The sequence below is a fragment of the Ovis canadensis genome, chromosome 1 (assembly GCF_042477335.2).
Source record: "Ovis canadensis isolate MfBH-ARS-UI-01 breed Bighorn chromosome 1, ARS-UI_OviCan_v2, whole genome shotgun sequence".
Taxonomy (NCBI): Eukaryota; Metazoa; Chordata; class Mammalia; order Artiodactyla; family Bovidae; genus Ovis; species Ovis canadensis.
Window position 1 is genome coordinate 1,693,434 of NC_091245.1, and position 27,926 is coordinate 1,721,359.

Here is a 27,926-nt window from a genome sequence, read left to right on the forward strand (position 1 = left end):
GCCACTTCTGTGTGCTCACATGAAGCTCTGCTCCTTCTTCTGAGGATGCCTGAGGTTAACACGTGCCCGGGAGACCTGCGTTTCAGCCCCACCTGGGCCCCCGGGTGTACACGTCAGATCTTCCCTTGTAAACATCCTGCACCCCAAACTTGTCTCAGCGTCAGCCTCTGTGGTCTGAGAAGAGGTGATACCGTGTGGTCTGGAGCTGGGTCACCCACTGGCCCTGGGGGCAGGGAGGTGGTGGTCCTGGCATGGGGGGGTCTCGTCCTGTCCTGGCGCCGTTTGACCGGGTGGATCGGGGAGGGGCTGGGGGACAGTGGGTTTGAGATGCAGGAACAGGAGCAGCTGCAGGGGATGGGCCAGGAGGCTGGGGCCAGGGGTGAGGCCGCCGCTGGCCTCGAGGGGAGCAGCCCCAGAGCAGGGCGGGAGCAGGCCAGGGCCTGCTGACTTGCAGAGGGGGTCGGGCCCCAGAGGAAGGCTGCCCCCCCCAATGAGTGTGCACGACAGACTCCCCACCTGCTGCCACCACCAGGCCCGCAGACCCTCGCTCTGTGGCTGTGCTCAGGGAGGGGTGGGGAGGGCCAGGCCGCAGGCACTCAGGCCTGCAGCTGACACTGCCCCCGAGCTGCAGCGGGACACAGCGAGCCGCTGACCATGGACCCCTGCCAAGACTGCTCACGGTGTGCGGTGGGGTCACTTCCTGGTCTCCAAGCGTGAAACTGGGATGGCCTCGTGCAGACATCCAGCTCCGTCTCTGAGGTTGGAGGGCAGGCAGGAAGGCCAAGAGTGAGACTGACGCCTCTGCCCCGCCCCCCAGACGACAAATCACAGACCGCACCTTGGGGAGGGTGGGGACGGGGACCCCCTCGAGGCGCTGAAGCTGCGGGATGGTCCCCTCAGGGGCAGTGGTCCCACCCTATCTCCCCCTGACTCAGAATCAGGGTTTCCAGAGCATGCAGCCTGCTCCCAGGGAGCCGCAGGCTAGTGGTGCGGCCTCGAGGGTGCAAGTCAGGAACGGGTGGGAAGACCTCCCACCAGGACCAGAGGCCCTGCAGCCCCTCCCAGGAAATGACGTTGTAACTCGGGACAAGGAGCCCAACAGGGCAGGCACCCCGACCACGGTGACAACGCGGTGCGGAGTCGGGGGACGCGTGGGGACAGGAGACACGCCAGGCCAAGGTCAGGGCCCCCACTCCAAAGGGGTTAGGGGTTTGGGGGCCCGGGGTTGAGGCCTGCAGGGACACCCCCGCCGAGTCACGAGCAGAGGGCTGCAGCCTGCAGCTCCGACACGGCCACTGGGCACTGGGCAGCGTCCACCCCTGAGCGCCACTGGCCGGGAGACAGGAGACTGGACACGGTCGGCAGGGGGGACCTGTGTGGATGGAAACCCTCCAGCTCCCGCCCAAGACCTGCCCTGTGCCCACCTTCTCACCACCCACCACCTCCTCCCCTCAGCAGCCCTGCCCGGCTCCGCATCACCCCCCGAGTATCAGTGGCCGGTGTGAGCCCCCGCCTGCTCCTGCCGGCCACCTGAACCCGCTGGACACTGCTCGGTGCTCGTGTTTATTTATAAACTGGATCCTAAAAACGTTTCTAACAAATAGTTCAAACAAGGTGTGTCCCGACGCGCTCTGTCTGCTGTATGGCTGTTTCCCGGGCAGTGGAGAGACCACGTGGAGAATTCCGGGGGGCTCAGCCACCAGGTCCCTGGTGCCCGCCTGGGCTCTTCCCGCGGCTCCTGCTAGACCGCAGGGCTGCTGCTCCTGGGACACGCGCAGGCCGGCCGCCGTGGGTCACCAGAGCCCACACACAGGATCAGCCGCTCAGGCTTTCATCACCGCCATGAAGGAGGCCTGCGGATGGAGGGCGTGAGGGCTGGGAGGCGCTGCCCCGGCTGGCGGGAGACGACCAGCCTCCTCACCTACTGCGGGGCTGCCACCACCCCGAGAATCGCTGCCTGGGGCTCCCGGGGGGGACGAGAGCCCCTTCTGTCCGAGGGCCCAGCCTAGCCTGTGGGGTGGCTGCTGGGAGGGTCTGGGAGGCAGCTAAGACCCCAGGGCACTGGGAGAGCCCTCCCCTCTGCACCCAACACGCACCTCCCGGAGGGGCTGCCCCAGCATCTCCTGGCTGTGAATGGAGCGCCTGCAGGAGAGGATAGCACTGTTACCCTGGGCCTCCCCGCACCCTGGGGGTGTGGGGTGGGGGGCAGTGAGCTCCAGGCCCCTCACCCCAGGCCTCCCCGCACGCCAGGGGCGTGGGGTAGGGACAGTGAGCTCCAGGCCCCTCACCCCAGGCCTCCCCGCACTTTGGGGGCGTGGGGTGGGGGCAGTGAGCTCCAGGCCCATCAGCTCTCCTCCCACAGGCCTCGTGCTCTGCAGGACAGGTGCGAGTCGGGGTGTGCGGGTCGCTGGGAAAGAACCAGGGGTGGAGGTGCTGGGGACATGCCCCACACCCGCACACAGCCGCGTGCACAGGCGCCCACCTGTCGATTCTGGTCTCCACGGTCACCGTAAAGGCGCCCTCTGTGTCTGGCAGGTAGGTGGAGGGCACGATGCGATAGGCGCCGGCGGGCAGGTGGCAGAGCCGGCTCACCTCCTGGGCGTAGCAGTGCGGCACGCAGCTCAGCAGAGGCTCCTGCAGCAGCAGGGAGGATGCGTCCTGGCCCCCGCCGTCTGCTGGAACCTGGGGGAGGCCAGGGCTCAGACAGCAGGCCCGCTTGTGGGTGACCGGACTGGCTGCGGCCGCCAGAACCGCAAAGGCCTGTCCCCTTCCTGCAGCCTTGACCCGGCTTCCTTCCCGGCAGGGCCGCCCTGGCTGAGGACAGCCGGCAGTCGGCCTGGCCCTTGTCACACGCCAGGCTGCTCACTGGGCCCCACCGCCCACGTGGCCCCGTGCCCAGTGACCTGAAGAAGCGCTGCCGTGCTGGCTACCCCAGGCGGGCATCTCACTGTCCGTGCCGTGGCCCTTCTCTTGAAGCCCCTGGTGGCCTGGGTGGAGCACGGCCAGTGTGGTGCCCACAGCTGTCGGGAGCCCAAGAGCACAGGAGCTTCTTGAGGAGAGCCGCCCCCAAGGCCCCATGACAGCACGGCTCTGGGCCACCTTCTGCCCACATCCTCCTCGGGGCACCAGCCCCTGCCCAGCCCCATCCTCAAGCGGGACCCCCAGAAGGGGTGGGGAGTTTGTGACCTCTGGCACTTCACCTCCCCCCTAATACTCCAACTGCAGGTCTGCAAAGGACGTCCTGCCTGTATTTCAGGGCAGACTGAGGCCGGGAAGGCACTCTGGGTGGTGCTGTGACTCCCGGGCCATCTCGCAGCCGCCTGCCACCCGACCCTGGGTGGCCCCAGGACCCAGGGCCAGTCTACCCTCTGTGGGACCCCGGCTCCCGGCCACGCGGGGCTGGGGAAATGGCACTCTCTCCCGAGAGCCTCCCTCCTCTCCTGCTGGGGACTCGGCCCGCCTTGAGCTCCTGGGCTCTGAGCCCCTCGGGGCCGCGCTCTACGCTTCCTTTCTGACCCAGAAGCGCTCACGGGCAGGTACAGCATCCATCTGTCCTGTCTGGGGCGGTGTGGGCCGCCCCTCCCTCCCTGCTTGTCCCCACGAGCCGAGGCCCCCGCTGATCCAGGCACTAGGTGGGTGGGGGCCAGGGACTCATGTGGCCTTCGGGAGGCTCCCGCTCAACCCTGTGCCCAGCGCACCCTGTGGGGGCTCCTGACTGCAGGCACAGTTCTGGGGGCAGCTCAGGACTCAGGGGGGCTTCCCTGGTGGCTCAGCTGGTAAAGAATCCGCCTGCAATGCAGGAAACCTGGGTTCGACCCAGGGTTGGAAACACCCCCTGGAGAAGGGAAAGGCTACCCTCTCCAGTATTCTGACCATGAGAATCCAGGTCGCAGAGTCGGACACAACAGAACCCCCTTTCACGCCGCACACAGGACCCACCGTCCAGCTGCTCTGAGCCCAGGTGTGGACAAGCCTGCCTGGCTGCCGGTGCCCCCGCGCCCCCGGCCCCGCGCCCGCCACCTGCCTGGAAGACGTGGAAGCCGATGGGGAGGCACTGGTGGTCGCCGCAGTGCTGGCGCAGGGAGATGCGCACGCAGCGCGGGCCCGCGCCCGCTGGCACTGACAGCGGGAAGCGGGGGTTGCTGGCGTAGGAGGCGAAGTTGCGGCTGCCCCCCGCGGTCTGGCCGGCTCTCCAGGAGCCCCGCAGCCGCACAGTCTCCCACTCGCCCGCCGGCGGCGCCTCCCGGCGGCCGGGGCTTGGGGCGGCCGGCTGGACGGCGCTGCGGGGACGAGCAAGAGGGGCTGGTGAGCAAGGCGCCAGCAAGGGACTGCCCCGCCCCCCCCGCCGCGCCCCGCCCCCCCGCCGCGCCCCGCCCCCCCGCCGCGCCCCGCCCCCCCGCCGCGCCCCGCCCCCCCGCCGCGCCCCGCCCCCCCGCCGCGCCCCGCCCCCCCGCCGCGCCCCGCCCCCCCGCCGCGCCCCGCCCCCCCGCCGCGCCCCGCCCCCCCGCCGCGCCCCGCCCCCCCGCCGCGCCCCGCCCCCCCGCCGCGCCCCGCCCCCCCGCCGCGCCCCGCCCCCCCGCCGCGCCCCGCCCCCCGCCGCGCCCCGCCCCCCGCCGCGCCCCGCCCCCCCGCCGCGCCCCGCCCCCCCGCCGCGCCCCGCCCCCCCCGCCGCGCCCCGCCCCCCCCGCCGCGCCCCGCCCCCCTCCCCGCCGCGCCCCGCCCCCCGCCCGCCCCTCACCTGAGGGCGACTCTCCCCGTGGAGAAGACGCGGAGCAGGAACCGCCCTGGCGCGTCCTTCAGGAAGGTGCTGGGCACGGCCAGGTAGAAGCCCGGGCCGAGCTCACAGTGCAGGTGCACCTCGCGGTCGTAGGCATGGCACGCGGTGCCCGCCACGGGGGGCGCCGACAGGGCCCTGGGCAGGTTGACCCGCCGCTTCTCCACCTGCAGGAAGGCCCCGGGGCGCCCGTCAGAGCCGGAGGCCCCCCGGGAGTACCCAGGCCTTTGGGTCCCTCCCTGAGAACCTGTAGCTGCGTCCCACGTGAGACACACGTGCCGGTAAAGACCCGTGGCTGACGCCACCTGGGCCTGCCAGGCTTGCCAGCAACGCGGTGACCCACGAACCGGGACCTCCCATCCGCATTGGAGGGAGGGGGCTCAGGGAGCGGACAGGAGCTCCCAGGGGCACGTGGGCAGCAGCAGAGGCGGGCGCTGGCCGGCACCGCCCCTGGAGCCCTCCCAGCAGCTCTGCTCACAGGAGGGGCCCCCCCAGCCAGGCTGCTTCCCTGCTGTTTGCCTTTGGCCAGAAGACACAGCCAGGCCTGGGGAGGGAGGCGCATCCTGTGGACTCAGATCTGACGGGGTGGGGGTGGAAAGGGGACTTCGGGGGCTCCGGGGGCTCAGGCCTCCACGTCCCACGGGGCAGGGTGCCAGGTGGGGCTACCTTCCAGAGGTGCAGGCCCACGGCCTGGTAGTCTCTGCCCGGGCGGCCAGCTGTGCGCACCCGGGGCCTCTGCAGGACACCCAGGTACACCTCGCTGGGCTCGCAGACCCGCAGCCAGAACTTGGGGTTGCTGGGGAAGCCGCTGTTGTTCCGGCAGCCTCCTGCAGACTGGCCCTTGACCCAGGCCCCGGGCAACTCCTGGGTGTGGCACAGCACCTTTCCTGGGCGGGAATACACTGCTCAGACATGGGGACGGGGTCCCCCTCACGCCCCCAGCCCCACCTTGACGTCAGGACCCCTGCACCATGAGGACCTCCCACCCGGTCACCTGTCCCCTCCGGGGCAGCGGGGATGGGGCGATTGCTCCGCCCTTGAGAGAAGCCGGGGGGCAAGAGTGGAGTAGGGGGGCCCGCCCCCCTTCAGAGGGCGGGCGGTCTGCCTGGGCCTCCCTCACCTGAGTGCAGGCTCTGCAGGTGGCCAGCCTCCGTGCTGGGGAAGCCGATGGTGACTTCGTCAAACTCCCGCAGAAACTCGTCCTCCTCCACCCAGAACTCCCCGTCCTGCAGCTGTGACAGCAGCTCGGCCTGGGCCGCCGGCTCCACCCGGCTCCACCCTTCGCCGCTGCAAGGAACCCCCTTCAGCGGAGTGGAAGCCCGGGAGCAAGCACCCACCTGCAGCCCAGGAGCCATCCTCCGCCCGTGGGTGCCCTCAGGACAGGCCCCGCCCCTCAGCGTCGCTGGGGTCCCGGGGTCCAGCAGGAAGCCAGCCTCCCAAGGCCGTCCGGGGCCCTGCACAGAGCAGGCGGCCCACAAGCAGGTGCCAAGGGGCCTTGCTGGAGGCCAAGCAGGCACTGTCCTGACCCTGGTCCAAGCCGCGGGCACTGGGCATGCACCATCGAGACGGCTCTGGGCCACGGTGGCCCCGCCCCACCCCACGGCCCACCGCGGGCAGAGGGAGGCCCAGAGCGCCCGCTTGCACTCACCCCTCCCTCCAGGGCCCCTGCCAGCACCGCCGGCCCCAGGGGTTCTGAATGCGCAGCAGCAGGACACTCCGGCCAGCCAGATCCTGGAGCTCGTGCAGATCCGACACGATGAAAGCATGAAACTCGCCCAGCTCCCGGGTCCCTGGGGGAGGAACAGCCGCAAAGTCCACACTGAGCGGACACACAGCCCACCCAGCTGCACTGCACGGGCGCTGTATCCTGACCACGGCGGGCAAGCCAGCTGGGGCGTGACTATACCCCGACCACGGCGGGCAAGTCAGCTGGGGCGTGACTGTATCCTGACCGCGGCGGGCAAGTCAGCTGGGGCGTGACCTGATCCAGCGTGGGGCCACTGGGAGCGCCTGGCCTCGGATTTGGGCTCAGCTGCCACCAGTCCTGCTAACCATTGCCTTCTCTGGGCCTTGGTCCTCGCCCAGATGACACTTTGGACAAAAGTCCATTACAAAAATAATCTTAAATACGAAAGCAATTGTGCACAAAGATGCTCACTGCAATGTCATCTCTAACAGCGTGAGACTGGAAGGACCGTAACTATCGGACACTAAGGGCCGGACTCAGAAAAACACGGCAGACACAGGGATTAAGTAGAATCCTGACAAAGTCCACACGGCGCACGGAGTGATACGTAACACAGGACACGAGCGTCTCACGAAGAAAACAGCTGAGAAAGGGCACCAAGTCAGGGTGGTCAAGCTTGGGTGACTTTTTCTTTCAACACACTTGCTTCGTGAGCACATGTATCACTAACATGGAAACCTGAGCGCTGGTTTTGCCCGGTCACCAGCTGTGCCAGAGATGGTGCCACCACTCTGCGTGCCTGGGACCCCAGTGCAGACGCCCTCTCGCCCTGGAGGCCAGTGCCGGTCAAGGGAAGGCGGGACACTGCCCTCCGGAGAAGGCTGGTCAGGAGGGAAGGGCACACCTGGGACCCCAGCTCTGAGGACAGAAGTCCTCTCTCGACCCAGTCCCAACAGGACCCGAGTTCCAAGCTCCAGCAGAGCCAGCAAGGGCTCAGGTGAGCAGGCCCACGAGGCCGCCACCCGCTCCACCCTACCTGTCCTGGGGCCGAGCACCGAGCAGCTCAGCAGACAGCGGTCCTTCAAGCTGAGCAGCTGCCGGCAAGTCCTGCGTTCCGTGCCGCGGGGCCTGTCCTGCTGGCCACTGGATCCAGCCACGTCCTTCAGGTTCCACCTTTCGGCCAGGCCACCAGTGAGGTCCACCAGGGCGTCTGCCACCTGCCCCGCCCACAGCTGTTCATAGGAGCCGTGGACCCTGGGGAGACAGCCAGGTGGCGTGAGGCCCGGCACTGGGCCCCTGGCCTCCTGCCCCCCTGGCCTGCCTCTGACCCACCTGGATCACCTCTCTTCCCACCCCGCCCTGTCCCCACCACGCCCAGGCACAAGCTCGCCTCCAGGGCACAGTGCCCACGCAGGCACCAGCAGAGTGGGCACAGTGGCCGTGGGCAGCCACCCCTCCGCCTCTCGTGATCAAGGCCCTGGGCCCGACGGGAGGCTGACGGAGGGGCTCACTCCTGCCACAAAGGCCCACCTCCCGACCCAGCCTCCTTCAGCACGACCACCAGAGAGCGCGTCCAGAGAGCGCGTCCAGAGAGGGCATCCATGGTCTCAGGACCACGACAGACAAGCCTGACGCCTCGGACGCCTTACTCCTTCCCAGCGGCCTGCCCGTCCCCAGAGAACCAGTTGGACAGAGAGACTTGTCTCGCTTGGGTTTGAGGAAAGAGAGGACAACATACACCCTCTCTCTAGAGGCGATGCTCCCGTGCCTGACTGTGACATGAGGGCAGGGCAAGGGTATAGCAGCCCATGGGCCAAGCCTCAGAGCTGTGGTCTCTGGACGGGCCAGCCCACCCTGGAGGCCCTCAGAGCCCACAAGGGCGCTGCGGTCCGGGACCCCCACCCGCTTGCCCGACCGGCCCATCCACGCCGGCTGGCGTACTTGGCATAGACCTTCTCCAGCAAGGGGAGCCAGAACACGTCCTCTCTCTGGCACCGGGAGAAGCAGAGTCTCCCTGCAAGACAAGGCAGACGGTCATCCACGGTCACCTCCACCCAGCGTCCAAACTGCCAGACTCGACAGGTGAAGGAGCCCCGGTACGTCTGGTCGAGCCAGCTCGGCTGTCCTGGAGGGAAGACCTAGCGCGCGTGGGGGGAGGCAAAAGGAGACGGTGAGAGAAGGCCCAGGCAGTGAGTCCCGGCCCTGGCCAGAGCGTGACCGCTCCAGACGCTGTCCCCCCTCGGCATGCGCCTCACTGTCCGGCTCGTGTGAACACCACTTGGGGGACAGAAGGTCACAGACCTTCCAGTGAAAGATGCCAGGGCCGCTATGAGCGACCAGTGCCTCCCAAAGCTCTAGCCAGCCATCATGAGCTTGCGTCCCCCGGTAGCACCGGCCCTGAGTCCACGGCAAGCGTGACTTCAGAGGCCTGCATGGAGGAGGTGGCAGCTACCCCGGCTGGAGCCTGGGCACTCAGTGCCACCAGTGCCCGGCCCGTGCTCACGGCTGGGGCTGCGACTCTGGCCCAGGGCTGAGACAGGAGGGGGTCTGCACCCAGACAGCCCCATTGCATCCCGGCTCTGCCCTTGTCAGCTGGGACGTGACCATGGTTTCAGCGCCTCGTTTGTAAGAGGGGGTCCAGGCCAGCAAGGCCTGTGAGAATGAAAGCTGGCAACTGTGGTGGGCTTGGCCCGGCACCGGGGACATGGGGGCCGCTGGGAAAGGGGTCAACACTGCTGCTTTCACTGGCCACACTCAGGCAGGCCGCGAGCGCTCCTGGGGAAGGAGTCTGAGTAGCCTCCTATTCCTATGGGGTCCACCTACATCTGAGACAGTTCTAACCACCTTTTGCCAATTGATATTCAAAATCTATAAGAAAAGAGAACCACCACCCCAACTAGCCAGGAAACCTACTCCAAACGAGCACAGGGTCCCTCAACTGTCCCTCTCCTACTTTGGGCTGGCACGTTTGTCTTTTTCTTCCAAATGCCTGCCTGGGACTTCCCTGGTGGTCGGGGGCTAAACCTTCGTGCTCCCAACTCGAGGGGCTTGGGTTTAATCCCCGGTCAAGGAGCTACATCCTACATGCTGCAGCTGAAGCCCAGTGCCGCCAGATTAAAGCACGCATGTGCACGTGTGTGTGTGCGCGTGTCACGCACAAGTGGCTGGCCCAGGGCCTGGGAGATAGTGGAGCAGGGGCAGCAGAAAGCGCCCTGCCAGCCCCTGCAGGGGAGGGGGCCGCTGGGCCTGCTGGCGGAGCCCCCTCCCCACCCTGCTTCCTTCCTACGCGGTCAGACAGGAAGAGAGAGGAGGAGAGGAGGCCGCGGGCGGCAGGCAGACACCTGGTCCAGGAGGTGGCGGCTCTTCTGCAGGGCGGCGCAGGCACACAGGAACCAACAGTCCCCCAGCAGCCCTTGCTTCACCTGCCCTTCCTGCGGGCTACCTGCAAACAGCCGGGGCGTGGCGCAGATTTCCTGAAATAAAGAAAATCGTCCAGAGTGACATCGTGCTCGGGGGCTGGCCGGGAAACCAAGAGCAGAGGCCCCGTGTGACAGGGCCAGGGAGGAGCTCTTCTGGTCGTCCACGCTGCCTACGAGCGCACGGGGAATGGCTGGCCTCTTGCAGCCAGTACCCGTCAGCCCCTCCAGGCTGCACATCAGCCTGTCCAGCTTGGATTCTGGGCTCCCTGTCTCCGCCCACCTTCCTTGATTGGCACCCCCCCCAACTCTGGACAAATCCCACCACCCTCTTTGCGCAACAGTGAAATGTTGGTCTAGAAAACGGTTTCCCTTTAAATTCACAAAGGCAGGTCTCAAGGGGGTCTTCCGTACTGCTTCTCTACAAGGCTCAGCTCTCCACACCCCAGACGAGTTGACCTTCCTCCTGCTCTCCTCACAACACCCAGGCCCCTCTGAGCGGCGGCCGTGCCCAGGGCCCCACCAGAAGCCCCCTGACCTGACCCCTGCTGCTCTCAGTGTCTGAGTCCATACACGCCCCTGGCCTCCCCCAGCCCTACAGGCGGGACCCCACCAGCGCAGGCCTGGGAGAGGAGGCCCGCCGCCTCTGACACACTGTCCCTGGGCACTGCTGCCATCTCCTCCGAGAGCTGCTTCCCCCACTTCCTCCCTCCCTCCCGTTTCTTACAACACCCTTGCTTCCGAGCAGGCCCACAGCCCCAAAACCACTCTGCATCAGTATCACCTCCGAGTCGTCACCTCCCACGGGCATCCTCTGTGCTCCTCTTTCCTGACACAGTGGCATCAGAACTGCAGCTCCCCCATGCCCAACAGCCCCCCTCCCGGAATCCACGACTCCACTGTGCTCTGCCTGTCCTCTCCCCTCACTGCCTGCTGCTTCTCAAGTCTGCTTGTCAAGGCACCTGCGGTTCCTTAAGGCTTGATTCCAAGCTGTCTCTTCTTCTCTGCCCCTACTTTCTCTGAGATGCCCTCCCAGACTCCAGACAGTAAGCCACCTGTTCCGCCCCTGTCCCCAGGAGCATCGTCTCACCCCGCTCCCCTGAGCCCCTGGCTGTCACACCCACTTGCCTACCGTCAGCTCCGACTGAACCTGTGAGAGCAAAACCCAAGCCTACACTTCAGCCCACCTCCTGTTTCTGCAGTGTATCAGCCAGGACCCCCACCCCCCAGGTGCTCAAGCTAGAAATCTAAAAGTTCTTGATCCCCCCTTCATCCTCACTCTCTACTTCCAGTTGGTCACGGAGACCTGACTCCTGGCTTGGACATCTCCCTTAAACCCGCCCACGCCAGAGCCCCAGCCTGAGGCTGCCGCGCTGGTCTGAGCCCCTGCCTCTTTCTGCAGGACCACTGCAACGGCCACCTGCACTCTTGCCCTCCGCACACCCGGCCGAAGAGGGAGCTTCTTAAAACATAAACCCAACCCAATCACTCCTCTGCTAAAAACACCCTAACGGTCTCCCACTGCACCTAGAGTCCACTGGCCCTGCTGATCAGGCTTGTGGCCCCTTGGCACCTCCATGGCAAATAGGCCCTCGGTGCTGTCCAAGGAAAGCCAGTTCTGTCTCTCTTCCAGGGCGGGTGCATGCCGAGGTCTCCACAAGGTTGCTCTGGGGACAGCCTTATTCAGGGGATACTCCGTTTCTAAAGCTATCAGCATAGCACACTGGGCCGGAGCATGCCTCTAAATTGCCACCTGGAGATGTTTACACCTGAAAGGGCATGAGGTTCACCACACAAGCGTGCAGAACAAAACGGCAGTGGCTCTGCAGGCTCAGTCTGGCCCTTCCAGAGGAGCAGGAGAAACAGAACAAGGCCGCTTGTGGTCAGAAGAGCCCTACAGACTAGAAGCCCTTCACAGGAGACCCAAGTGGGGCTGAGTTTGCCGTGTGCCGAAGCGCCCAGCTCGCGGGGCCGTGAATCCCCTGCAGAAGGGAGCGCTCTCAGGGGGGTGCTGTGAGCTCGGTCCAGCACACTCGGAGCTGGCTGAGGGGTGGGCTGCGGAGCCCTCTCCTGAGGACAGCGGGAAGCGGGCCTGGAAACGCGGCGCCAGACCCCCGAGAGCCCCGCGCGCCCCCCCGCCCCGCTCCCCCAGCCCCACCTGGGGCCGCCTCCAGGTGATCTCCTCCCGGAACTGGGCCAGCGGCGTGGAGAAGCTGGAGAAGAGCGAGGAGTCCGAGGCCGGGAAGGCGGCGTCGCGGAAGAGCTCCTTGGCCGGCGCCCGCATCTCGGGCACCCCGGGCGCCCATCTGCAGCCCGTGACCCGGTGCCGAACGCAGCCGAGCGGGGGCGCGGCCCCGGAGGGAAGGGCGAACCGGCCGCGCGCGGTCCCACTTGCCCGCGCCCCCTCGCCCGGCCCGGCTCGGCCCCCCGGCCCCCCGGCCCCCCAGCCCCGCTGCACCCACAGCACCCCCCCGGCCCGGGTGCCCCCCGCCCCGTCGCCCCGGTAACCGTCGTCCCAGCAACCAACCAGGCGCGGCGCTCCTGGTCACGTGGCAGGATGGCCCCTCCTCCGGGCGCCGGAAGTCGCGTCTCCGAGCCGCGCGGCCGTGTCAGTTGTGGCTCTCCTTCCAGGGTTGGGGGCCGGGGGCCGCTTGGAGGTGTCTCAGCCGAGACTCACGCCTGGGAGTCCGGCGCCGGCGTCTCCTCGAACCTGTGTGGTTCGGCCGGGGCGTGGGGACAGCCTCCTGAGGCTGAAGGGACCGGCGAGGCCGCCTCGGACGACGTCGAGCCTCGGACTACAGGTCCCAGCATGCCGCGCTGCCTCCCACAATGCACTTCTCCGGGCCCCGCCGCTGGGGTGTCTGGGAGCCAATTGGACGCCTTCGGGAAGGCCGGCTGTAGGCCGTCCGGTGTCCGCTGCCGCTGCGGCTGTGTGCTGGGGTCCGGGGAAGTGTGGCAGCCCCGGGACTGCCGTCCCAGGCCTGAGAGGCCGGCTGCGGTTAGACACCCTGTACTGTGAGTCGGCAGGCTGGAGCGCAGTGCTGGTTCCCAGACGGCCGGCCATCTAGGTGGTCCTGGAGGGCTGGACAGGGACCCGCTGGGCTTGCGGTCGCAGCTCATGGCCGCTCAGCGCTGCGGGTTGGTGAGGACGCCGACTTCAGGATCTGCTCGAGGAAACTGCCCTTCCTCGGGAAGGAGGGCAGGCAGCCACCCTGGCGCTTGTTCTCCGGCTGCCTCTCCAGGCCTGCTTCACTGAGGCTGGACCCTTCACAGAGGGCCGCGCGGGGGCAGGTGGGGAGGACCCAATCCTCGGACAGCTCTCTGCTACCACCTGAAGCTCAGATTTCGCGTCCTCAGGCCGTCTTTGCTCAGCCCCCGCATACGCAGGGTGGTCAGATCAGATCCCCACAGGCCCTCCCGCTGATGAGACACTGAGCCTGATCCAAGAACGCGCGCCGACCTTGCTCCAGAGCCTCCAGTGTGAGGCTGTGACAGCTGCGGCTCCTCCCTCTGAGGCCCCCATGGGGCCTGAATGAGGAGCAGCTGCTAGTGGTGATGTGACCTGGGCTACCTCGAACCCACCAGGCCCCAGCCCCTTGGTTTGGGGGCCTAGGGTCCTCATCTCTTCTGAGGTTCTGGAACCACAGCATCATCTGACATCTACCCCCTGCAAAGCTTACTTCATGACAGTTTACCCTGAAGCACTGACTCTTAACAGGAGATGTTTTATGGCAGGCTGGATGCTGCACCGTAGCTGGAGGGAGTCAGGAATAGCCTAGGAGCTGCCTCATGTGGGTGTCCTAAAGGATTAGGGGACAGATTTGGCTACCCTGGGGTGTTGCGCAACTGGTCTGCTCCAGGCAACACAAGGGTGGTTAGCAGATGAGCTGGGACCAGCCCAAGAACTGGACTCCCAGTGGGGGCCTCTGCTGGGCCTCTTAACCCTGGCTTGCAAGCTCTGGAGAGCAGGCAGCTTCCTGTGGGCACATCGGTGTCCAGGGCTGGGCTTATGCCCAGAGAAGCAGCAGGAGACAGTTGGTTTGGGGCAGGGAGCAGCCCACAACCGTAGGGACGAGTTTGTGACCAGCACTGAGATGGCTGAAGGCAGCTAGCTCTCCTGTCGGCCTGCCTGGCACAGCTCCTCCTGGGCCACACTTACCCGTGAGCCCTTCAGGGTCCCATTCCCCTCCCCCTGGGTGTGAAGATGGCCAACTGGCCAATTAGCAGTACTCTCCTCTCCTTCCTGGGCCCACCCCTGCACCCCTGCCTTGTGCAGAGTAGAGCCTCTGGCTGGTGGGTAGAAGGAGTTGGAAGCAGCCTGGACTGGGGATATGACCAGTTAACCCCAGTCTCCAGGCCCTGAGATGGGCAGTTACTTAGTCTGACCTCAGTCCTCAATGAGATGGGAACACCAGCTCCATGTTATCCCAGTGTTTGACGGGCACAAATGAGATAGCGGGAGGCCCCGTGGAGCTGAAAGAACTGACCTTGGGCCCCTCAGGTGAGGAAGCCTTGCTGGACTTGCAGCAGAACAACAGTGGGAAAAACACCTCGAGGCGGGGAGTTCAACGTGCTCTCTGTCGCTGGTGCATCTGAGTTGCAGGGCACTGTCAGGCACGTGCCCCACCAGAGGCAGCCAGGGAATCTGCCCGTGTCCTGGGCCTGTGGGCCGTGGGGCGCCTGTCCCTCTGGGCAGGGCCTTCCGTCTGGGACTCTCCTTCTGAGGAGACGGGACAGGTGAGAGGTCCCCCACCTAAGCAAGGCCTGGGCCCATGGGACCAGCCTCCACCACGTCTGCTGCAGCAGGGCCAGGAGCCACCTAAGCAGGATCACCGGAGGCTGTGCCCCACTGGGTGGCTTTCCAGGCTGTGCTCCAGGCCCCTGTCTGCAACTACAAACCCCGTGGTGCGAGGGCCCGGGCTGGGCTGAGGCTTGTGAGAAACCACCCTGGGGCCGGTTGGCGGGGGTCACGGCCCTAGGCTGTGGGGAGCAGCCGTGAGCACCGGCGACGTGGACTGCTCCCCTGTCGGGTGGTGGTAGCTGGCGGGGGAGGGGTCCTGGAAGCTCGGGTCTCTCCCCTGCCCGTCTGGAGGGTCCAGCTGAGCAGCGGTCCCAGGAGGGCCCGAACAAAGGCACCCGTGTCAGCCCCGTGGCCCCGTCAGCGCGCGGAAGTGAGGCGGGCCCGCCCCGAGAGCACGAGGGCCAGGCTCGCTCCACAGCGACGAGACGCGGAGTCTGTGCGGTCCTCACGCACCTCAGCGGTAGGTGTCACTGTCCCGTCTTACGACGAGGAACCTGGACTTAAATGGGAAGAGGCGGCAGCCCAGGACCCCACAGCTATAGACGGACAGAGCCAGCGTTCTGAGGCCAGGCAGGCCCAGGTCACTCTGCTCACGAGAGGAATGGATGCTTGCAGGGCGGTGTTTTAGATCAACCTTGGGGTTTTTTAACCTTGTTACAAATAATAGATGTTCTTACTGGAATTTCCGCCTGTTGCTCCGCAATGGTAGCGTGTCCTTATATTTTATTACTAACACAATACAGATAATTTCTTCTGTTGACTTCCGTCCCCCGGGACGACCGTTTTTCCAAGTGGGATGTTTTCTGCAGTGTGGGCGAGCCATCACATTCACTTCAGGTCGTGGAGTCTGTGCCTCGCCGCTTGCTCATGCGTTTTTGAACAAGGGAGGTTTATCCAGGCCTGGCCGGTGGGCGGCTGTCCTCTCAGCACACTGCCCATGCCCCGCAATTGCCCTGCCTTGGCCTTCATCCTTCCAGGGTCTGGTCAGGGATTATTTAGAAAGTGGGGAAAAAAGAAACCTTAACAGCTGGCACCTGATTGCCCTTGGTGAGATGACAGCCTGTGTCAGGGAATACGCCCACCAGGTGGGTTAGGGAGGGTGCCCCCGGGTACGGTGGCTCCCGGTGGCCTGGTCTGGCCATGGAGAGCTGGTGGGCGGCTGGGGGGCAACGGCTGAGGAAGGGAGGGTGGCCTCCCGATGCGTGGAGGACGGGGATGCCTCCATCAGTTTGAGCGTCTCTGTAGGGGCAGGTCATGACCCCAGGTCTGGGGCGAGTCCCACTTCTTTCCCTGCGCACTGTCCCATCGTGGGTCGTTTGCTGATGCTAAGAGTGCTCTTTGTCTGCTGTTCCAGTCTGTGACCCCTCTTCTTCGTGACCATTCTTCCTAGTTTTCGTTTTTTAAGAATTGTCCCTTTAAACACTTCCAGATCTTTGAGAGGTTCTTTGGCCCAAGTCCTGGTCATTTCACAAGTGCCTGTTCCTGGTTTCTCTCAACGCCCCCACCTCCATGCGCGTGGCTGAGATGTCAGCCCTACGCTTGTAAAGTCCTCCTCTGCTTGCTGTTAGCCCGGTTTCCTTGGGGATCAGTTTGGTGAGTGTTGGCCCTGCTGCACGTGGCTTATACGCTCCTGGGCGGGTGCCCGATTGGGTGGGCCTTGTCTTTTACATCTGACATTCCACTCAAGGCACCTGGCCTGAGGGGACTGGCCAGTGAGATGGGGGAGGGGAGAGAAGGCCTCCCAGGGCAAGGGTGCACCCCCAGGACAAGGCCTGCGGTGGACGCGGTCCCTGGACCCAGGCTCCAGGCTGCATGGGCTCTCCACACACCGCCCCACTTTCCTGACCCCAGCAGGTCTGGTGCTCATGGCCACCCCCCTGGCTCCACTCTCCCGCCTGACTGCTCCCTTCTCTGCCCCCCGAATTCTGTCTCCCAGCACCGTGCCCCCAGCCCCTATGGCGGTCGTTACTGCTGCTGGTGAAAACCCCCCACCTCCACGCGCCTGGTGGGAGTGGCCGTGTGGGCCAGTGTGAATGCTGTGGGCAGACGTGGCACATGGCCCCAGTATGTCCGATTGCCGGCCTGGGCCCCCCCACACCCCCTTATCTCTGCCAAGATGCTACTGTCCATCAGCCGGGGGCCCTGAGGAACCAGTGATGGGAAGCCCTCCCCCCCCGACCTGGCCTGGACACGTGCCACAAGTGAGAAATAAACCTTTGCTGTTTAAAACGCTGGTGTTTTAAGTGTTTTCACTTGCTGAGGCTCAGCCATCAGCCCCGGAAGAGACGAGCAGCTCTGTCAGGACACAGGACACAGGCCTGTGGTGGGGTGGGGGGGCGCTGGCGGGAACCCACCACTGGAGGCCATGGTATGCAGCCGCAAAACATCTGGTAAGACTCAACCGTGATGACTCATGGGGCAAATGACGTCCAAAATAACTTGCAGGTCCGGTGCAAGGGGTTGGGAAACCTTGGCAGCACGCGTCGGTCACAGGCTGTGTTTGGCAAGATACCACGTGGAAAAAGATGGCCTGAGAAAAACATCCCTGGGTTTGCAAAGCTGGGAGGAAAAGGAAAAGAGAAAGGCAGGAATGGCCCAGAGGGGAGGTCAGAGCCAGGATGGACTGTGGCGAGGATGCTGCCAAGGTGTTGGGGTCACCCCAGGGAGGCCGTGGGCTTGCCCCTGAACCTCCCATCGTCAGGTGGGGCCCTGGGGGGCAAAACGTGGCCCCTGCCTGCTGAGCTGGGATCGGGACCTCGGGGGACCACAGTGCTTTTGAGGGCTGAACTGCCGAAGAAACCAACAGCCTAGGGCTACAGAGTGTGACTGGAGACCCGAGAACAGCCGTGGCAGGGAGGAGGCTAAGGAAGCACGTCAGCCACACGGAGGGCTTGGCCAGAAGACGGGAGGGTGGGCCCTTCCCAGGGCACAGCCGAGGGCTGCGGAGAGCCCAGGACTCGGGGGCCCAGGCCCACAGGCTCCAGCGCCACTGCAGGCGGAGCTCCCGGGCCCCCGCTTCTCCCCACAGGGCTTCCCGCTCACCACGGCCGGGGACTGGCCCTCCCACTCCAAGTGTCTGGGCTCGGAGGAGCCACGCCCGGCCGCGGTGCCAGGACAGCCCCAGGACAGGAGAGCTAGGGCCACGCCTGGGTGGGGTCAGGTCAGCTCCCGGGGGTGGGGGGTGTTGCGGGGAGGACAGTCACTGGGGCACTCGCAACCTGGCGGCTGGCCCACCACCCCGTCCTCCAGCGCCTCGGCCCCTTGGGAACGGGGGGCTCTGTGACCGGGTCCCACCAGTGGGCCAGCTGACAGGTCACTCTGGGGTCCGCGCGTGTGATCCTCGGGGAGACCCTGCAGCGCTGACCGGACCCACAGCAGAGGCACTGCCCCAGGAGCCCAGCCCGTGGGCGGCCGGGGGGAGGGGCCCGGACGCTGCCCTGGTCACCGCGGGGCACTGCTCCCGGCACCCACGGCTTGGCCATGCTCTGGGGCCGCCCCTGGGCCAGCGAGGGCCACGGCCCCTCCGCCCCGTCCTCCCAGGCCACACTCAGGCCCGCCGCTCGCCTCTCCTTTTACTCCCGTTTGGGAGGAGGGCCCACAGCGGGGATGCCGACAGGGGGTCCTGGGGGCGGCAGAGGGGCTGAGGAGGTCGGGGGCAGCCGGCGGCTGGTGCTCGGACCCCAGGGGGCCGCAGGGCAGGATATGGGGCCTCCTGGTGCAGAGCAGAACAGTCAGGAGGGGCCGGATGCAGGCGAGAGCCCCCGCCTCTGGCTGGAAGCCTGGGTCAGAGCACAGGGCTGTGACCAGCTCCAGACCCCACGCCACGGCTGCTGGGCAGCTGTGCAAGACAAGAGCCAGGACGGACAGGCCGGGAGGCAGTCTGCAGAGTGGAGGTTTAATGGGACAATCATGGTGACCCCGAGTGGAGGTCCCCCCCGGGGGCCCAGCTCGAACCCCGGGGCTCCCCGGGCCTCTTCCAGCAGGGTGGGCCTAGAAAGAGCACCAGTGCCGCCCGCCTTCCTGCGCGTTATTGCTGCACTGGCCCCGGGGCCTGGGGCCCTGAGTTCCCTGAGGAGCTAAGGCTTTCCGGGGCCCCCCTCCCCAGGGACATCCACCGTCTCTGCGGCGCCCCATCCCCCACGGGGAGGGCGTGGGCATGTCTGCGTCCTCGTCCCTCGGGCAGGGACTGAGGGAGGCTGCCGGCCTGGGGGCGGGGGGTGGGGATCCAGGGCTCCATGGAGGCAGGCGTGCGGGGTGGGCGTGGCAGCCCAGGCCCTCCTGGCAGACAGAAGGCACAGTGTGGTGGTTGCCGTCGACCCAGGGCAGTGCCTGGCAGTCAGTGTTGAGACAGGAGGGCCCGCAGTGCAAGAGCGCTTGGGGTGTGGGGGGGCAGGTCCACAGGCCTCGGTCGGCCCTGGAGGGGCCCCGGCAGAGCCCCTCCAGCCAGGCCTGGGCCCCGAAGGCACAATCGTGGTGTCTGGGAGGCGAGCGCTAGGCAGACACGTTGACGTCCCTGAGAGAGATGGCGCTGCCCGGGGCCTCGTCCCCGAGCAGCAGGCCCGGCTCCGAGTCCGCCGCGGGCCCGCCTGGCTCTGCGCCGGGGCCCAGGCCCTGTGACAGGATCTGCTGGATGGTCCGCCGCAGGTTGGGGTGCAGCCGGCCCTGCGTCTGGTAGAAGACCTCCAGAGCAAACGACTTGAGGGCGCCGGTGCACAGGTCCTCGTACAGCGGGATGGTGTACATGCGCGACATCTGCGGGCAGCCGCGAGTCATGGGGCGCCCTCCCCTCCCCCGCCCCCGTGCCCTCCCCTCCGCCCCCAGGGGGCTTGGGCTGCAGGGGCCCTGCTAGGGTTGCAGGCCTGGTGGTCCAGTGACCCTCAGGCCTTAAGGAGCTCAGACGGCCCCGGTGTGCACGCCCTGCGGCAAGACCCCAGGACTCTACCCCCGGCTTGACCACTGGCCTTGGGCACAGCCTCCCTGAGGTCTGCTGGGGTCTGGGCCCCACCCCATCCTCTGGGCCACCCAGCCTGAGTGGCCGGGTCAGCGGAGGGCAGGGGTCGCCAGCCTGAGTGGCCGGGTGGGGGTGAAGGCAGGCTCGTGTGGCCGCACCTGGCTCTCCAGGAAGCGCCGGACCCTGTGGAGGTCGGGGTAGTAGTCGTTGCGGACCACGATCTGCAGCCAGCGGATGCGGATCTCGGCGTTCATGGAGTCCAGCAGGGACGAGTAACACTTGGACAGGCTCATCACCACCTCTGTCGGGGCCACGGCAGGTCAGGGCCGGCGACCACCCCGCCTCCTCCCACCCCGGCGCCTGCGGGACTCACCCTGGGGCAGTGGGGACCCATCCAGCAGCCGGTCCAGGAAGAGCGCCGTCTGGAAGGTCCTCCACTTGGAAATGTCGATGGCGCTGGCGGAGGCGGCCGCCTGGTCCAGGGGCTCGGCGGTCCACAGCTGGAAGAGGGCTTCCACGGGCCGCGTCAGGCTGGATCCCTGAGACAGGTCCGGCTCGGCCAGCGGGGGGCCCGTGGCATTCAGCCAGCGCTCGAACTCCAGCCCTGCAGGACAGACGCCCTCCTGGGTTCCCAAGCAGGCCTCCCCAGGAGACTGCAGACCCCGAGGGTGTGCCTGGAGACCTTGCCAGGGTCTAGGAGCCCCAAGGGTGGGGGTGGCCTGGGGAGGCGGGAGCCGGCTGCAGACCCTGCAGGCCACGGTGGCTTCCGGGAAGGGGGCACAGAGTGCTGGAGCCAGTGGCCAGGGACCCCCTATCTGCCCGCGCCTCCTGGGCAGAAACAGGGAGACGCTGCGCGTGCACAGCGGGAGGCGCGGGGTGGGAGCACCGCCCTGGGAGAGGGCTGTTCCTGCTTTGGAGCCCTGGAGCCTGGGCATCTGTGGGGGCAAGTCGTGCCATCCCTGCCCCCCAGACCCTTAGGGCACTTCCCAAACCTTCCCCAACACAGGGTCCCCGGCCCACAGTGCACTGCGCTGCCACAAACGCTGACCCCGCCTTGAGACAGCAGACCCTTCTCTGCTTTGGCCTAAGCCCTTGGCCCAGGGGCACCCTCGCGAACAAGCTGGCTGCCTTCAGCCTGCTCTGAGGCAAACTGCCCTCTGCTCCTGGATCCTGCCCCAGGCCCGCTGCGCAGTTTCCAAGGCTCTTTCTGGAACTGCCTACTCAGCTCTGCATGTATGGGGTGCTCAATCGCTCCCATGGACTGTAGCCCGCCAGGCTCCTCTGTCCATGGAATTCTCCAGGCAAGAACACTGGAGTGGGGTGCAGGGCCCTCCTCCAGGGGACCCTCTCGACCCAGAGTCTCCTGTGTCTTCCACGTTGCAGGCGGTCTTTACCCACTGAACCACCTAGCCTAATTGCCACCTCCTCCAGGGAGCCCCTGGGGCCCCTCCGGGCTGGGAATCGCACTCTCCTCTCTCTTCCTTCCACGTGGTCCAGCCCGAGTTCCATACCAACGAGTGACGGTGGCTGCCAGCCAGACAGAGCCCCCAGGCCCAGTTACACCCCCGCACCCAACAGGCCGAGGGTGGGCCCGTGTGGACGCATGGCCGGTGGGGGGGGCCTCACCTGCCCGGCAGTCCACGCTCTGCTCCTTCAGCTCTGGAAAGAAGGTCAGGAAGGAGTCCAGCAGGTCCTGGGCCACCACGCTGGTGAATTTGTACTTCTCCACGTAGGCCTGTGGGCGGCGCGGACTCAGCAGGCCCGGGGGCTGGGTGCGGCGCTGTCCCCCTACCCCCCGGGGCCGGGCACACACCGCGAGAAAGGGCCTGGCACCCAGGGGTCTGAGCAGGGGTAGGCAGGGCCAGGGCGGGTACAGGGGCACCCACGGCTGCTGCAGGGACCTGCCAGGCAGCCGAGGCTGGGAGGTGGGAGAGCCAGGAGCCTGGTGAGAGCCCCGCTCACGGGCCCCACCGCTCCACCCCCACCCCGACCCCCAGGAGCGCGCTGCTCACTCGGAGGAAGTCGTCAAAGCGCTGGGGGTCCCCACAGAGCTGGGACAGGTAGTACACGAAGCAGTAGCCCTTCTCGTAGGTGAACAGGTTCATCAGGTGGCTGGGGTTCACACCTGCGAGGGAAACCGTGGCTCTGGGAGGCACCCTGAGCCGCCCAGGGCCCCGGGGCTGGGGGCGGGATGGCGGTGGGGCTCTGCACGGCAGGGGGCACCGAGGGCCCCGCTGCTCACATCCAGACACCCTGAGAGTGTGTGCGGGGGGGTCCTGCCCTGCTGGGGGGCCCTCGGTGGAGACTTCAGGTCCACACATTGGGGAGATGGGTGCTCAGCACCCGTGAGAGGTGGCACAGGCCGTGGAGGGAAGCCCCCCTGGCCCGGCCTCTGCAGAGAAGCCTCGTGGGGACGAAGACCCCGACTGGGCTGGGCGGGGGGCCTGACCTCTGCAGGTGACGAGTGCAGGGCTGGGCAGCAGCAGGTACCTGGCTCCAGCTTGACCTGCAGCTTGCTGACCGGGCTGTCTTCTCCGAGAAGCTTCATCTGCCTGTGCAGGGCGTCCAGGCGGAAGGCTGTCTCCAGACAGGTGAAGGCCGCACCTGGACAGGTGGGAGAGAGGCCGCTGCCCTGGCTGCTCCCTGCCCTGGGCCCCACCGAGCTGCCCCCGGGGAAACACACACACACACACACACACACACAGAGCGGGGACCGCAGCCTGGGACCAGCCCTGTGCACGGTGCCCGCCCCCACTGGCCCTCGCTGCCACGGGGGTACCACGCGTCCCGCCAAGCGCGGCGCACCGTGAGTCTCGGTGGTGATGCGCCGCTGGGCGTAGGTGGCCAGGCCCTCGCTCAGCCACATCTCCTCCCATGTGGCGTTGGTGACGGCGTTCCCAAACCAGCTGTGGGCCACCTCGTGGATGACGTCGATGACTAGGAACTCGTCGCTCTCCAGGATGGAGGAGATGATGAAGGTGAGGCAGGGGTTCTCCATGGCCACGATGGGAAAGGACGGGGGCAGGAAGACGATGTCATACCTGCGGGGGCCGGGGGTGGGGGCCGCGGGTGAGCCTTGCCTCCTGCCGCTTCTTGGCGGGCTGGGGGGGGGGCGGGCGTGCACATGCCCACTGGCCCCTTTCACGGCCGGCCAGGCTCGCAGACATACCTGCCCCACAGGTAGGGCCCGTAGAGCCGCTCGGCCGCGCTCAGCCACTGCTCCACAGCGCCCGACAGCTTGCTGGTGGCCGTGGGCAGGAGACACGGCTCGGCCCACACGCGGCTCCTGTCATGGGGGAGACGGTGGGCGGGGCCAGCCCAGCCCCAGCCCACGCCCCCTGCCTGCCCCCAGGCCTTCCCTCCGGTTCTGGGCATTGCCCAGCGCAGGCCGGCCAGCCGCCCACCCCGCCTGCCCTTCACTCCGCGGGCCCTTTGCACCGCGGGCCCTACGTTCTGCGGGTGGGCCCATCCACGCGCCGTCTGGGAGTGCAGCGGGTGTGTCTGCAGAGGCCCTGTCCAGAAGGACCGGCACAGGGCGCCGGGGTGCGTGCAGCCGGGGGAGGATGGCCCCTGGGCAGTGACAGTTAGGCAGGGGCAGGGCTGGCCCCACCGCGCGGGGCCACACAGGGCAGCCATGCAGGCAGGCCGCACGCCGGGCCCCGGCAGCATCGCCTGAGCCTGGACCCCGGGCAGCAAGCAAGAGGTGGGCCTACCTGGGCCCGATGTCTGCGGGCTGGAGGTCCCCGGCCACGAGGGCCACGAGGTAGGCAGGCACGGGGTGCTCCATGTGGAAGCGGTAGACGCCCTCCTCCTCCACGTAGGTGCTCTGTGTGGCGCTCATCAGGACCTGCACCCCCGACGGGGCCTGCGTCCCAGGAGGCCCCGCCCATCAGGACAGTGTGTCTCCCACGGGGAGCCCCACGCCCCCGTCAGGACAACCCCGTGTCCCCGGTGGGGACCCCACAGCCCAGTGGGCAAGACTCGTGTCGCTGTGAGAAAGCCCAGCAAGCTGGGTCAGGCAGCCACACTGCTAGGGATCCTCCCGTCCCTGTCAGGGACCCCCCCACGCTGTTCCGGGAGCCCCCCAGCTCCTGGCCCGCACACCTCTCGTCCCAGTCGGGAGTGGAGGTGGGGCTGGGGGGCTGCCAGAAGCCCTGGGACCCGGCCGCTCTGCCTGCCCCATCCCTGCGCCGGCGTCCCGGGGCTCAGGCCAGGCCTAGGACCCCGACGTGGGCAGGGTGCGCGCCTTCTCGGATGGCCGTCTGGGTGGCAGCTGGGGGCAGGGCGTGCTGCTGGGCGCTGACCTTGACCACAGCCGAGTAGGTGCACTTGACCGCGGGCGTGTCAAAGCACGGAAAGAAGGAGCGGTTGCAGACGGAGTGGCCCTGGGTGAACACGAAGGGCTTGGCGCTGCCGTACGTCAGCTCTGGGTCCAGCCACCAGATCTGCAGTGGGTGGTGGGTAAGGGGTCGGCTCCGGCCAGGGCGCCCCCCCCCCCCCCCGGCACAGCGGGCCGAGCCCTCCTGGAGACCAGGGCCACAGGCCGACGGCCCCACCCCGCCAGGGAGCCGTCCCTCAGGTACTCCGGCCTACCACTGCCCCCAGCCTGCCCAGGCCAGCTCAGCACTCCCCTTCTTAACACCACGCATCCTGATGTCTTCAGGAAGGGCGGCTGGAGGCCGGGGGCCTCCCCAACCCAACTGCAGCCACTTGGTGGGGTCCCAAATCTCCCCCATATCCCCTCTGCTGGGACAATGTGGTCACTGAGGCCAACTGGACGGGTCTTCAGTGACCAAGTGCACACAGGTCCCCCCAGGGCCGTGATGGAGGGGCCCCAGGCCCTTGCAAGTGACAGGCCCGAGGACAGCAGCCACAGCTGCTTGCCACTCGGGACCCCAGACCCAGGACCATCGCTGGGGGCTGTCCGTGACGAGACCCCAGGGGTGGGGGACCCCAGACCCAGGACTGCCGCTGGAGGCTATATGTGCTGAGACCCCACCCCTGGGTCCCCAGATCCTAGCGGATGTCCAGGCCTGCAGGGCTGCCTAGACAGTTCCTGCAGACCAGCCAGGCCACTGTCAGCCTTCATGGACTTCCATAAAACTTCTTTTTGGCTTCTATGTCTCTGTTCTCTGCCCAAGCAGAGCCTGCAGCAGTATCTTCCTTTTCTGCTGACCCCTAGGGCTGCCGCAGATGTTCGGAAGGCCTGTCTGGGGAGACTGTTCAAAAATGCAAACTCCTGGGTCTGACCACAGAGAGCTAGGACTTAGGAACCTGCATTTCACACCCCGCCACCCCCCCACCCCGCACCCCCAGGTCCTGGGATAAGTCGTCCCCAGATCATGCTGGGGACAGGCCCTCGTGATCAGGCTGCTGGGGACAGGGTCAGGCCAGCAGGGTAGCCGGCTGTGGGCCCTGGTCCCACCACTCTCCAACCACTCTGCTGGTCTTAGGTGGATCAGACACATGGGCTCCAAGGTCAGGGAGAACCATAGCCTCTGTTTTCACGGCTGTGGTGGGAGCCATGCCCGCCAGCTGTCAGAGCCCCAGAAGGCCCCTGGCAGGAAGCAAGGGCCAGATGGGCAGGGCAGGGGGCTGGTGGGCAGGACAAAGGCCAGGCAGGCAGACAGCAGGGGCCAGGCAGACAGCAGGGGCCTGGTGGGCAGGACAGGGGGCTGGTGGGCAGGACAAAGGCCAGGCGGGCAGACAGCAGGGGCCTGGTGGGCAGGACAGGGGCCTGGTGGGCAGGCAGCAGGGGCCAGATGGGCAGGGCAGGGGGCTGGTGGGCAGGACAGGGGCCTGGTGGGCAGGGCAGGGGCCAGATGGGCAGGGCAGGGGGCTGGTGGGCAGGACAGGGGCCAGGCGGGCAGGACAGGAGCCAGGCGGGCAGACAGCAGGGGCCAGGCGGGCAGGGCAGGGGCCAGGCGGGCAGACAGCAGGGGCCTGGCGGGCAGGGCAGGGGCCAGGCGGGCAGGGCAGGGGCCAGGCGGGCACATCTGCAGAAGCTCAGAGGTGAGGTGGCAGCTGGGGGCTCCTGGGAGTCGTGCAGGAAGCCCGCAGGTGTGTGTCTGGCCTAGGCTCATCCTGATTTCTCCTTGATGGCTTCTGGCCTGATGCCTTTCCGCCACCCTGTCTATTCACATGCCACAGCGGTGACGGATGGAACCTCCCGGGGCCTCCCAGAGCTACTTGAATGTTGTGTGTTGAGGGGTTACTGTCACAAACGTGCGGCCATACAGGGACCCAGGAACCCCCAGGCTCCATCCTGAAAGTGGCCCTGCGGTGGAAGGTTGCTGTCTGGGCTGCCCACCTTCCTGCTGAGCCCCTGGGCGGCGGGCGCTCCATGTCCAAAGCCCCGCAGAGCCTGTGCGTGTCTGCGCTGAGGACACGGGGCCAACCTGCAGGAGCACCCACCAGTCCCCTGCGCCCTGAAGCATTAGAGCCGATCCAGGCCCCTCGGTCTCCCACTCCAGCAAGTCTGTCCCTCTTGCCACCCCCAGGGAACAGTCCTCCGAAGCCCGGGTCACACGGAGGCCCTTGGTCGCAGTGTCAGGCTCGGGCAGATGCGTGGCTCGGCATGTGCTCAACAGAAGCTGCCCCTGTCTCCAGGCAGGGACCCGGCCCTGCACAGCTGAAGGGAGAGGCTTCCCTGGTGGCACACAGGCCCCTCCCCGGGACCAGAACCCGGGGGCTCACTCGGTCCAGGGCTCCTAAGGGCTCCCCTGGCACCAGCTGGGAAGCCCCGCCGGCGCCTGGACAGGACTCCGGGGCCGGCTCGCGGAGAGCCGGGCTGGGCCCCCTCTGCAGGTGTCGCGGGCGCAGCGCCCCCAAGAACGCCCCCCAGCCCGGCAGCAAGGAGAGAGGCCGCCCGGAAGCAGGACTCACGGCGGGGGCGTCGGTCGAGGTGTAGCGCAGGATGACCTGGAAGGGCTGGTGCTCCTGCAGCTCAGGGGGCAGCGTGACGGTGAGCGAGGAGCCATAGTCGGTGAACGGGTCCACCCTGAAGGCCAGCGGGCAGCAGGCGGGCTCCGCGCCGGGCGCCTCGCAGAAGGCGGGCAGCGGCGGCGGCGGTGCGGGTCCCGGCCCGGGGGCGGCGAAGGCGAAGGCGCAGGGCGGCTCGGCGGCAGCGGCGGCGGCGGCGGCGGGGGCGCGGCGGAAGGCGGCCGAGTGCAGGCGCAGGGCCGGGTGCGCGTCGAGCACGAGCGCGCGGGGCGCGGGCCGCCGCGCGCACAGCTCGAGCACCAGGCAGCCGGCCAGCTCGCGCGCCTCGGGCCGCAGCTCCAGGCCCAGCTGCAGGTGGCGGAGGCGGAAGAGCTGCGCGCTGGAGGCCGAGGCCACGTCCAGGGCGGGCGGCGGCTCGGGCGGCGGGCGGGCGGGCGCGGCCTCGGCGCCGGGTGCCTTGCGGCAGCAGCACTGCGCCGCCATGGCCGCCGCGCTAGGTGAAATCCATGGGCGGCGGCCGCCCGGGCCGCGGGAGCGGGCGAGGGGCGCCGGGCGCCGGGCGGCGGGGCGCGGGCACAACAGGAAGTCGCGCCGGGAGCCGCCCGGCCCGGCCCCGCGCCGTGCGCCGCCCCGCTCCGGCTCCGCTCGGCCGCCGCCGCCGGGGGCGCTGTGCGCGGGGAGACCGGGCCGCGGGGGACGCGGGGCCGGGCGCGCGGTGCGCGGGGGGCCGGGGCGCCCGCGGCTCAGGGAGTGGGGAGACCGAGGAGCCGAGGGGCTGAAAGCGCGGCTGGGGGCCGTGAGCCCGGGCGCTGTGCGTGGGCCCGGGGCCGCTGTGCGCTGGGCTGCGACCGTGAACCAGGTGCGATGCACGGGCCGGAGCAGCCGCTGCGTGCCGGTGGCCCAGGCACTGGGCTGGAGGAAGGGGAAGGCGCGGGGACCCGGGCGCGCTGGAGGTTCCTCGGTCACCCACTGCTGGGACACCTGTGTTAGGGAAGTGTTACTCGTCCGTTCCAGAGCCTCAGGCCTGGAGAAAAATGCAATGATTCCCATCACCCTGGCCTGCTCTCCTGTGAGACTAGTGGTCTGTGTTATGTGCCATGTGGGGCATGCTGGTGGCTCTGGAACCTTGAGACTGTACCCTTAGATGTGAGGCTTCTTAGATTGAAATTAAATAGAATTAGAAGTTTAGGTCCTCAGTTGCACTAGCCCTATTTCAGGGTCTCCATGTGTGTTTGGGCGGTCGTGTCAGGAAGGTGGGGCTTCCTTGGTGGCTCAGTGGTAAAGAATCTGCCCCCCAATATAGGAGATGCCGGTTTGATCCCTGGGTTGGAAAGATCCCTGGAAGAATGAAATGA

At 67.3% G+C, this 27,926-nt stretch overlaps 2 protein-coding genes across 3 annotated transcripts; both read right to left on the reverse strand.

The window, feature by feature from the left end:
* Nucleotides 1-1,550: 1,550 nt before the first annotated feature.
* CAPN10 (calpain 10) lies at nt 1,551-12,373 on the reverse strand. Of its 2 annotated transcripts, none has more exons than XM_069603253.1 (12): nt 12,036-12,373; nt 9,803-9,934; nt 8,403-8,599; nt 7,498-7,715; nt 6,423-6,564; nt 5,895-6,061; nt 5,441-5,661; nt 4,739-4,941; nt 4,025-4,280; nt 2,483-2,682; nt 2,097-2,142; nt 1,551-1,853 (listed from the first exon to the last, which is right to left on the reverse strand). In XM_069603253.1, exons 1-12 carry the CDS (start codon nt 12,159-12,161, stop codon nt 1,824-1,826), a joined length of 1,938 nt encoding a protein of 645 aa, XP_069459354.1. In that variant the 5' UTR covers nt 12,162-12,373; the 3' UTR covers nt 1,551-1,823. The 2 variants fall into 2 exon arrangements, with proteins under 2 accessions (XP_069459354.1, XP_069459439.1); XM_069603338.1 differs by having other exon boundaries at nt 2,483-2,634; nt 12,036-12,349.
* Nucleotides 12,374-18,552: 6,179 nt separating this feature from the next.
* On the reverse strand, nt 18,553-27,237 carry RNPEPL1 (arginyl aminopeptidase like 1). Its single transcript, XM_069603121.1, has 11 exons — nt 26,515-27,237; nt 23,934-24,074; nt 23,343-23,494; nt 22,799-22,915; nt 22,435-22,670; nt 22,120-22,233; nt 21,642-21,754; nt 21,256-21,364; nt 20,003-20,233; nt 19,788-19,930; nt 18,553-19,430 (listed from the first exon to the last, which is right to left on the reverse strand). The coding sequence occupies exons 1-11, from the start codon at nt 27,052-27,054 to the stop codon at nt 19,170-19,172; spliced, it is 2,157 nt and encodes a 718-aa protein (XP_069459222.1). The 5' UTR covers nt 27,055-27,237; the 3' UTR covers nt 18,553-19,169.
* Nucleotides 27,238-27,926: the final 689 nt, after the last annotated feature.

Bases quoted from the DNA above. Each gene is read 5' to 3' on its own strand.
- CAPN10 (XM_069603253.1), bottom strand. From the start codon at position 12,161: ATGCGGGCGCCGGCCAAGGAGCTCTTCCGCGACGCCGCCTTCCCGGCC. The intron at 9,935-12,035 runs GTGGGGCTGGGG...TCTTTATTTCAG, and splicing joins TCACCTGGAGGCGGCCCCAG to GAAATCTGCGCCACGCCCCG. The intron at 7,716-8,402 runs GTACGCCAGCCG...CTGTCTCCCCAG, and splicing joins CTGGAGAAGGTCTATGCCAA to GGTCCACGGCTCCTATGAAC.
- RNPEPL1 (XM_069603121.1), bottom strand. From the start codon at position 27,054: ATGGCGGCGCAGTGCTGCTGCCGCAAGGCACCCGGCGCCGAGGCCGCG. The intron at 22,671-22,798 runs GTATGTCTGCGA...CGGCCCCCGCAG, and splicing joins GGGCCCTACCTGTGGGGCAG to GTATGACATCGTCTTCCTGC. The intron at 21,755-22,119 runs GTACCTGCTGCT...TTTCCCTCGCAG, and splicing joins GCAGGTCAAGCTGGAGCCAG to GTGTGAACCCCAGCCACCTG.